This window comes from Gadus chalcogrammus, chromosome 11 (genome assembly GCF_026213295.1).
Source record: "Gadus chalcogrammus isolate NIFS_2021 chromosome 11, NIFS_Gcha_1.0, whole genome shotgun sequence".
NCBI lineage: Eukaryota > Metazoa > Chordata > Actinopteri > Gadiformes > Gadidae > Gadus > Gadus chalcogrammus.
Genome location: NC_079422.1, coordinates 23642783 through 23653236, shown reverse-complemented (window position 1 = coordinate 23653236; position 10454 = coordinate 23642783). Strand labels below are relative to the sequence as shown.

Genomic DNA, 10454 nt, shown 5'->3' with positions numbered 1-10454 from the left:
CGAATGAGCGTTATCGGCAAGAGGGGGCGGGACTTTCCGTTAGACAGGGTTAGCGGCGGGAACGGGTGGGACTTCCAGTATCCGTTGTTTGTTTGGGAGAACATTTTGTGCCATTTGTCGGAAGAACTTCATATTGATATTCATTGGTCGTTATTCTTTTTCATCTCACTCCAGGCATGGTCCGTTAAAACTAGCGTACACAGCTCGTGGGAAGATAACGGAAATTGCGTTGCGGTGGACCAGGATAACGCTACAATGCAGGCTCCTCTCTCAGCCTACTTTCAGTGCGTAATCAGAATGGGCTGGGCGTTTTGCAGTTATTTTTTTTGCCCTTTGGATTGATGGTAAACTACTGGCCATTGAAAGGAACAAAATATCACTTATCTGGCAAGGTACCATGGTCTTGGCCCGGGGCGACAGGTTCCAGTGGTATTATTTGATTTCCAGTGTATTGGGCCGGAACTACATCTCCCGGTCGAGGGGCAATTTGTGACGGTTCATTTCTGATAGCTGGTGTTCACCTGAATCACCTTATTAAGAATATCTAGACAGCCAGGGCACGTATTATTTTCTATCACCATCTATTTTCCTGCGTCCGTCGGAGCTGTCAGAAAAGCAACTGCTGTTCATTTTTTAAAGTATTTTTTGCCTTGCGTCTTACTTGAATATACATATTTAGCACCACCATCTGGTGGAGTGTAGAGTTCTCATTGCTCCCTTTTCTACCGCCAAAAACTAAAACTTTGTTTTAACGGTCAGTGGCATCCTTGAACGATAACCTTCCCGTGTCAAGAAATATGCTGCAATCAAAAACAAATCACTTTAATGGATTGGACCCATTACAGTCTTTGTCCCAGTACATCTTCTCCAAATAACATGATTGACCAACATGTAGCAACAATATTGTAAGTGCTTGAGTAACAAAATCATATTTTGATAACGGACAGATATTCCTTTCATCCTGAAAGTCCCATGGTTATTTTTCTCTCATCCCAACAAAATAAAATCATTACAGTATACAAAATAGGCTCCAAAAGCCTAAATAATACATGGTACAGGCATCTTTCCTGAAACAAAAACACTACAATTGAACATAAACCAGTCAATTGCTGGGTCAAACACAAAATAACCGAGAGGATTACATAGGTGAAGTAAAGTCTTAGTATTCATCCAGGTTATCTGCTTTGGGGATGGAAAGACCCCGGTCTTTCAGGACCTGCATCTTTACTTTCTCCGTCTCCTGTTTGGCCTGCTGCTGCAGTCGTTGCTCCTCTAGAATCTCCTCTATAGAGACCTGTTGCAAGACCGCGTCACAGGGCTTGTCCATGTCCTGGGGGAGACACACACACACACAATAGGCCACAAGACATGTCAATCCCAGACACTGAAAAAAAACAGGAAAATGGAAGTTGATCGTTGCTAGTGTTGATATGAAAACATGTACAACAGATGACGCATCCCATATCAAAATAGGGGCCGGTGGTGCCCGCTTTGATTTAGATCAAATGTAGTCAAGTCATAGTGCAAGCGTTCGCCAAGTGTTTTGTGAGATTTCTGCTTGGTTTCTAAATATTTACAGTACACCTACCCCTAAGCAAGTGGAAAAACGAAATATAGGACATGCAGAATGATGGTTCGGACCACAGCACTGTACCCACTGCAGAGCACCCAGCAGCAGCCCATTTCAACATAGGATACTGGTGAGGTTTAACATTTTAAGTTGCGTCATTCAGTCTATGTCCACACCCGTCCCTTGTCTCAATCACTTCTGTTTACATCGTAGCTTGTTGATGAAGGACTTTACACACAGACTTTGTAACAAACTCATGCATAACTGGTGAAACTTAATACTGTTGTACAGGTGCCAAATAAAAGCAGATACAACCCCTCTTGTATGCAATAAGGTTAGTGTGAATGAGTGGGATTTAATGATTAGTAATTTGGGGTCCAAATTGATGTCATATATATTATATTGTCGAAAATAACTTGCAATACCTTTCAGATGAAGTTACCAGTTTTAATTTAAGGTCTTGAAGGCCTGTGGGGAACAACTAGTGGGTGTGTATGCTGACATTTTCAATCTGTCCCTATCCCAGGCAGTAGTCCGAGTATTTAAATCAACCATAATCATACCGGTTCCAAAAAAGCCTAATTCATCCACGCTGAATGACTTAAGGCCGGTGGCGCTAACTTCAGCCCCCATGAAGTGCCTAGAAAAGCTGGTTCTTACCCACATAAATGACACCGTATCGGACACTGTCGACCCATCCCAGTTTGCCTATCGCCCCAACCGATCAGTGGATGACGTGGTGGCCATAGCCCTACATCACACTTTGCAACACCTGGACAACAGCAGAACATACGTCAGAATGCTTTTCCTGGACTATAGCTCTGCTGAGCTCATAGTCAGTGCTGAGCTCATAGTCAGCACAGGTTCACCACAGGGCTGCTGCCACAGTCCCAAACTCTTCACCCTGTACACGCATGATTGTGCCTCCACACATGATAACACCATTGTCATCAAATACGCTGATGACACCACCATCCTGGGCCTCATCAAGGGGGGGTGACGAGTCAGGCTACAGGAGTGTGAGAGGATAATCTCATCTATGGAGAGGAGAATGACCTCATCCTCAACGTAGCCAAAACAAAAGGGGTGATAGCAGACTTCAGGAGGCGTCCTGCCCCCCTACAGCCCCTTACCATCCAAGGGACTGAGGTGGAGAGGGCGGAAAACCACCGATTCCTGGGACTGCAGGTGATGTCTGGCCTGAGCTGGTCTCTAAACACTGCTGCCACAGTGAAAAAAGCCCAGCAGCGGCTGTATTTCATCAGACTGCTCAGGAAATCGGGACTAAACCAGCGTCCTCTCACCCTGGCCTACAGTGGACTTTCAGAGAGAGCATTCTCACTTCAGGTATCACTGTCTGGTACGGGAATACCACAAAGGCAGAGAGGAGGGCACTCCAAAGGGTCATAAAGACTGCTGAAAGGATTACTGGGACCACACTTCCCTCCATGGACTTTATTTACAGTCAGCGCTGTCGGAAAAGGGCAGTGAGAATCATTAGAGACTCCCTCCACCCAGCTCACCCTCTACTCAATAACAAACATTGCAAATACAGACTCAGACACAGTAGAGCGGACAGTGTCATCACACACACAACAAGATTCTTCAATAGCTTCTTCCCTGCAACAGTGCGACTGATGGCATTAACAGAGAACATCTGAAAAAATACAATGTGCAATATTGTTTTTTATTTATTTAAATATATACTCACCACCCTACCCCCACTTCCTACGTGCAATAACGCTGCTACATGTGGTTATACAGTATGGTTGCAATGCTGAATTCAATTTTATATGTCTATATATATTTTTAAATTTTAAATTGTAATCACTATCTACTGTGGTGCTCTCTGAAATGCAATGCACAATCTCAATTTTTAAAACTTTATATTTTTTATTATTACTATTTATTGTGCTATGCCCTCCCTCTTTGTATTAATACTGTACTTAACTTGGGAAGCCCTGCACAAGAAATCCAATGTGTTTGAACTGTCTGGTTTATGCACAAATGGCGAATAAAAACCTTTGAACTATGAACTTTAAGTCTAAGCATCACTAATTCTAGATGAAGTCAATAACTTGACTAAAGTGATTCACCCATAGAAAAATGCAGGATTAAAAAGAGTAATACTAATGCCGTTTGACATAGTAATTAGTGTCAGTAATAACGATTTCTGAATTGCATCAATCAATCATTTGAGAGTTAAACGTGTAGGTGAACGTGGGCCTACTCACCATCTCTCCGAGTAAAACCACGTTTTCTCCCCTCACGATGAAGATGCCTCTGGGGATGTCCCCGAACTTCTTGCCCACATGGATGCGTTCAACTGTCTGATGAAAAACTAAATTGGCTGGCAGAGGATGTAAACAGAGAAGGGTAAAGTAAGAAACAAACCCGATGCGATACAATCCTCTGCCAAACACAACGTGCAAGAAACCCAAGAGTCTACGCTGATATTGTCTAGTTTCAAAAGATAAACCCCACGTTTAGAGGACTTTATTGTCAAATTGATTGCATTAGAAGCAGAAGGTAATATATAACCATTAATTAGGAAGTTTAATGGCCATACCAAACTGATCAATGCTTCTGAGGAACCCAATTAGTGTTCTGCCATCTCGCAGCAGGACCAGATGTTTCTCTGTCGCCGTGAAAAGAAAGAAAACACATCATACACACGTACACGGTACAGTATCATGCACACGTACAAGGCATCAAGCAATTCCATACAACAAGATTGTATAGCCCAAACATAGTCACGCCAAGAACGCCAGTGAGACAAAAGGCGCCGTCCGCCACGCCAAACATTGACTTACTATCGATGTCATCAATGAGACTTGCCGTTCCCGGTACGTAATTCATCTTGATCTGTGTAGTTTGCGCGGTATATTGTTTTTCAATAATTTCAAGCCATGAATGTTTCAAAATGTGTTTCTTCCCAATTAGTACAGGAAGCAATTTTATACACGCTTGGGGTAAACTTCCTGTAGACCTTTAACCCTTTTGGAGCCGAATATTAGTACATTAATATCACAGACAAATTCCGAAACCAAGGTAGTCTCTAAATCATTTATTTTATACAAAATAAAAAGAAAAAGTTATCTATCCATATATTTGTGCATTATTTTTATTGTATATTTTACAACGCAAGAAGTTGCAACAATGTAGTACGTCATGCTACTTATTCCCTGTTCGCCCATTGGCTCACACAGAGTGACGCAGCGGAACTGACCCAGGGGGGGCGGGCTGAGGTCTTAAAGGTACAGTACACCCTTTACAAGTAGAAGCCATTCAATCATTTCCTCATTCTTGCCAAACAAGCGAGATCTTCAAAAAAATTATCAAATTCACGTTTGAAATAACTAACGACAGTCCGTTTTGAACTTGCTTTGTGTTTTTTTAATCATATAAAGGATAGTCCGCGTGCTGTAAAAAAAAAAGTCTTCCCAGTATGTATCGTCATTAAATGCGGTCCAATCCTAAATCTAGTTGGCCTTTGAATTACAACTCAGGAGAAAAACAACAGCGCGCATTGCAATAACCAACATGGTACGTGACTCCTCACTGCTATTCACCTTTTTACCTGCTAAGGTCTGCAATGATATGTGACTGTGTTAAGGAAACGGGTCGTCCAAGTGTGGACTAGTAAAACCATTGCTACGGCTAAGTGATCAGTGGCTGGAATTAGCGTTATGTAATAGTTAACGCTGCCCTGCTATCTCGGTAGAGGTCTGTGTGTCCCTCGCTACGGTCTCACGTCTAATCTCTTCTGGAGGGCACTGTGTGTTTGAACCAATAGTTTCTGATTCCTGCTGCAAGAACACATTATAAAATAGGGTCTGAGGCCTATCGTAGTAGTCTTGGTAGCATTGTGCCACAACAGCGCACAGACAGTGATACAGACCCTACGTCATCACTTGGAAAGTGAATTATTGTTAGGACGTCTGTGTAAACCTACTATTCTATTGGTATGTCATCAAGCAACGCTAGAGTAGTTCATTTGGTTGCCTTCCTGTAGTGTATGTGACTTCATAACTTTTCAAGGTGTGTTTTCTATGTTCACAGGACGCTTCTCAGTACCCGGGGTACCCCGCAAACTACTGGTATCCCCAGACCCATTCCACGCCGCATTATGCAAATAACTTCCCCTCAGGAACGGAGATACAGCCCGCGTACAACCCCCAGGTACAGATTCCTTTCTGTTTCACCCGTTGCCAAAATGCTACACCTGAGGCGTTTTGTGTCATCGTCTCATATCTTGCGTTTACCAAACCAGGCAGTGCAAGGCACGTATCCGAACGGCCACGGTGGTGTCTACAATACAGGCCAGGGACACTATCCCACGAGTAACTTCCACCCGTCCAACCCGTTTTACTGCGCTGACCAGATGGCCCAGAGACCCGCTCCGGGGCCATACCCCAACCAGGGCTGTCCTCCAGAGCAGGCTGCTGCAGGCTCCGGCCAGCCTCATGCCCAACACCATCACTACTCTGCTCCACACTGTCAAGGGGTAGGTCATGGACTTCACCAACGTCAGACTACAGCACAGTGTATCAGAATCACTTTTATTACATCTTATTGTACAGTACACAAGAGTAAAAATCTTAGGCTTGGTTCCTCAACATTCACATAGCAACAGTGCAAGATAAAAATAAATAAAGATAAGAAACCATATGCAAAGAAACAAAGTAAAAAAAATGTAAAATAAGTATAAAAATAAATAAGTAAGTAATATCATCAATAATAATAAAAAGTAATGAGGTGTAATAAAGTGTGAAGTGTAGGGTGTTCAAGTGGTAGTGATAGCAGCCACAGGTAGGGTTATTGTGCAATAGACAAATGCTGTGCAAACACAATAGATGGTTAAATACCTGTCTGTTGTTATGGTGTGCGTGTGGATGGTTGGGGAGGTAGTGTATTGTGCAGTGCAATCATGTTTTGCTCTCTGAAATGAATGTACATTTGGACTCAAGATTTATTAAATTTACATTTTCATTCAGGGCATTTAGTAGCAATTTTATCTGAAGCGACTTACAATAAGTACATTTGTCAGAAGAAAGAGAAACAACTATATATCGCTGTCGGTATAGTAAGGATGTTCATAGAACCAAGTGCCAAACACTAACAATCGCGGTAATAGGTTCCCCGTTTATAGCAAACCCATTTCCAGTGTACAACAACGATAGCTGGGATAAGATGCTACACGATGCTAAGTATTATTTTGAAGTGCAAGGATGTACAACAGACAATAAGTCCGTACATTAAGTGCAAGGATGTACAACAGACAATAAGTGTGTACATGAAGTGCCAGGGCATACAACATACAATACGTGCGTACATTAAGTCCCAGGATGTACAACAGACAATAAGTGCGTACATTAAGTGCCAGGACGTGCAATGTACAATAGGTGCATACATTAAGTCCCAGGATGTTTAACATACATAAGTGCGTACAATAAGTGTGTACATTAAGTGCCGGGACGTACAACATACAATAAGTGCGTGCATTAAGTGCCGGGACGTCCACCATACAATAAGTGCGTACATTAAGTGCCGGGATTACTGTTTGTACTTGCTTTCTCTTCCCCAGGCGCCTGGATATCCCCCGGGGTCGTACGCTCACTACAACGACGGCGGCCACGCGATGCCCCCCAACCCCCCTTACCCTGCCGGCCAGGCTCTGCACCCCCGGCCGCAGGCCGAGAGCTGGGGACACCCCAGTGGGTACGGGCCCACACCCCAGCAGTGGCCCCCGGCACAGCAGCCAGGCCAGCAGCCGGGGCCACAGCAGCAGCCACAACAGCATCCTCAGCATCCGCAGCATCCTCAGCATCCTCAGCATCCGCAGCATCCTCAGCATCCGCAGCATCCTCAGCATCCGCAAAACCCCTACGGCAATCCGGTCCGTCCCCAACACCCCCCAGCGTGGCCAGGGACCGGAACGGGGGCCCCACCTCCCTACCAACCAAAGGTGTGAGGGGGCCGTAGCAACGGACCACCCTTGATTTTGCAAATCTCCGAAAATGTATTAGTTGAAGTGTAAAGCTCAGTTCAGACCAAAGATTCACCTTGCAACGGCTTGCAACGAGACGGTTTCAGAACGTCGCAGGGGCGGTGTGAACGGGTCGTTGCAAGGAGTCGCAAGGAGTCGCAAGGAGTTGCCAGAGATTGAATACGTCAAATCGCAAGGTCCAGTTTTAGAACGCAGCGATTTTACTATTTCTCTAGTCTTCAGCCAATCACAGCACAGAACAACGTGTACGTCACGGCCTTACTCCTATCCCGGTACTGTACTGTCCACTCCAGCATAAAAACATCAGATTGAAATATCCGATATCCGGAGAATGACAAAACACCGTAACTCTAGCCTACTCTCAAGCAAAATAAAAATAAAACTAATTGCAAACCTAACTAATCGCAAACTTAACTAATCTAACCTAACCTACGCAAATTATGCTGTTGCGGCTCTCAGCTGTGCCAGAGCGTTCACAGTTGCTAGGGATACCACCTAGCGTCGCAGCCCGTTGCAGCGCGTTGCAGCCAGTGTGAACGGCCCAGTTTTAGAACGTCGCAGCCCGTCTCGTCGCAAGGAGTTGCGAGTTGCAAGCCGTTGCAAGGTGAATCTTTGGTCTTAAGGTTGAACGTACAATGGTATCGTACGTTCAGGATGTAGTTGATTCAAAGGTGATCAGCAGGTTTCATTCATACGGTTAAACGTTGTTCCTCTTTCAGGACCAAACAGCCCAAAACCCCCCACAAGCGGGACCAAAACCTCAGCCGGCTCCCAACCCCGCCGGCGGGAAGCCCAGCGAGTTCTGCTCTCCTCCCCAGTTGTACAACCGAACGGGGAGAGGAGGAGGAGGAGGAGGGCCGAGCGAGCCCAATCCTTCACACGGTCAGCCGCCACCTTCTGTGCCGTCTCCGGCGCCGCAGCCGCCGCCGGCCGCCGCGCCCCCCCAGGGCCACGGCCTGATCGGACCCCAGATGCCCAAGGAAGGCCCCAACATGGCCCGGGTGCAGCAGGTCATGGTCCGGGTCATGCTCCTGCAAGAGGACGTCGACGAGTTTGTGGGCAAAAAATCTGACAAGACCTACCGCTACCTGGAGGAGCTGCTCACCAAGGAGCTGCTGGCGCTGGACTCGGTGGAGACCCAGGGGCAGGAGGCCATCAGGCAGGCACGCCGGGAGGCCGTGCAGAGGATCCAGGCCATCCTGGATCAACTAGAGAAGAAGGCGTTCTGAGACCGGAGAGGACGGGATTCAAGAGGGTTTTGGTATTTTACTTCTTGCTTTTCGTTTTTTTGCTATTTTCTGCTAATCTTCCGCAGAAGACGGTGAGGGGCTCTGGATTAAATCAGGCTTTCCTGAAGTCCCACAATCATTCCCATTGTGCTGGATATGTTTTCATATGCTAAATGTGTTCAGGACTTCATCAGAACCTCAAGTTGGGAATGGGACAGAATTAGCTGGTGTTAATCTGTAGACATTGTTTTAGGGGTCAGTAAATGAAACGACTGTACATATCATATCTGCTTGGGCCTCATCGGGAGAATGCTGGTGTGTTACTCTAAAACCATCATCATCCTTTGAACTCGGCATTCCTCTCTGCAATGCAACGCTAATGCTGGCAGAACAACATACTGTAGTCATTTTTCATGATTTGTGTTGTGCCACATAGTGTTATTCCGCCATTGTCCAAGTCATAATCAAGGTTTATTTTCATACATCACAAACCTTCCATGCTGCTTTGGATCTCCCACTGGTTCTTCCCTAACCCATATTCACTTTCACTTCTGGTGTACCTTCTCACCAAAGAAATGTATCCAATACTTTTCTTGCTATTTTTACTTGTACTCGGTCCTGCATGCACTGTAGTAATATAAAAACACTGTTGAAAGGACGGTTGCAAGGTCTCGGATCTGACATTTGGCCCAAGGTAATGGACGGTTAATGAAAGCCCTCTGAAGATTACTGTCCCCATTACTGCATTTTAGGACAAAGGTGGCCAAGTGCACTCTGTGATGGTATTGCTGTTTTTCTTTAGCTGTAGCAGGTAGTGTTGATAATCCAGTAAGAAAAAAGCGTGAAAGGTTTATAATTATCTTATTTTCTGGGGCTTTTGGAAAACACAAGTATTGAGGTCTACGGGGCGAAGGAGGAGAACAGAGTTAATCTGAGGCGAAGAGGGAAGCATTGAGTATGTTTTTGTATTTTTATGTATCTGCGTCTGTATAACATAAGAACATCAAAAGGATGAAATGAACATTTCTAAAACAAACAATATGTAAGGTTAACTTGGGGCACGTTATCTAGATTATACGTATCCTGTTTGCTCTGTTCATTGTTGTATCAACGCTGGTAATGAGGCGAGAGCCCTCCTCGGCCCGACTTCTGTTGTGCTTTTTGTTTTTAAATCATGCTTGTTGTATTGATTTGCAAAAAGAGTGCCATATCTGGGGGATGAACTTCTTTTTCTATGATAAGATCGCAAACCTTGCATGTACAAAAAGATTTTGTTTTTTTCTGTGTTAAAATGGAACCACCCTGTTCATAACTTGACAAATATTTGTAATATAAGATATGTAAAAAATAATCTTGATTACGAGAGCAGGACCTTGCATCAATGTTGCAGATTAAATGCATGTTTCCATTATAAAAGATACGATTTTTTTGCCTGACTGATAAGTTAATTGTCACTACTAAGACTTAATAATTAAATGTCAGGATATTTTTAACCCGTTGTTTACTTTCACATCCATATATTCTTTCTTCACAGTTTCTAGTATGTCGTTTACTTCAAATCGTGTTGTGTGCAAACTCTGGGTGTTTCTGTGGGTGGCGGTGTGTGTTGCCAAATTTATGAACACCTCTGCCAGCTAGCGTCAGA

The 10454-nt window shown here is 44.5% G+C and overlaps 2 protein-coding genes across 2 annotated transcripts; one reads left to right on the top strand and one right to left on the bottom strand.

Annotated features, from left to right (window-relative positions):
* Positions 1-732: 732 nt before the first annotated feature.
* Positions 733-4544, bottom strand: lsm1 (LSM1, U6 small nuclear RNA associated). The gene is made up of 4 exons (XM_056602481.1): positions 4384-4544; positions 4140-4208; positions 3805-3920; positions 733-1330 (listed from the first exon to the last, which is right to left on the bottom strand). The coding sequence occupies exons 1-4, from the start codon at positions 4427-4429 to the stop codon at positions 1160-1162; spliced, it is 402 nt and encodes a 133-aa protein (XP_056458456.1). The 5' UTR covers positions 4430-4544; the 3' UTR covers positions 733-1159.
* A 290-nt stretch (positions 4545-4834) lies between these two features.
* Positions 4835-10389, top strand: bag4 (BCL2 associated athanogene 4). Its single transcript, XM_056601687.1, has 5 exons — positions 4835-5116; positions 5633-5752; positions 5844-6077; positions 7158-7538; positions 8300-10389. The coding sequence occupies exons 1-5, from the start codon at positions 5114-5116 to the stop codon at positions 8807-8809; spliced, it is 1248 nt and encodes a 415-aa protein (XP_056457662.1). The 5' UTR covers positions 4835-5113; the 3' UTR covers positions 8810-10389.
* The last annotated feature ends 65 nt before the right edge of the window (positions 10390-10454 follow it).

What these genes read in the sequence shown, in the direction of transcription:
- lsm1 (XM_056602481.1), bottom strand. Translation starts at nt 4,429, where the DNA reads ATGAATTACGTACCGGGAACGGCAAGTCTCATTGATGACATCGATA. An exon ending in TCTCATTGATGACATCGATA is followed by an intron (nt 4,209 to 4,383) that starts GTAAGTCAATGT and finishes TCACGGCGACAG; the next exon opens with AGAAACATCTGGTCCTGCTG. An exon ending in TGGTTTTACTCGGAGAGATG is followed by an intron (nt 1,331 to 3,804) that starts GTGAGTAGGCCC and finishes TGTCTCCCCCAG; the next exon opens with GACATGGACAAGCCCTGTGA.
- bag4 (XM_056601687.1), top strand. An exon ending in AGCCCGCGTACAACCCCCAG is followed by an intron (nt 5,753 to 5,843) that starts GTACAGATTCCT and finishes TTACCAAACCAG; the next exon opens with GCAGTGCAAGGCACGTATCC. An exon ending in CTGCTCCACACTGTCAAGGG is followed by an intron (nt 6,078 to 7,157) that starts GTAGGTCATGGA and finishes TCTCTTCCCCAG; the next exon opens with GCGCCTGGATATCCCCCGGG.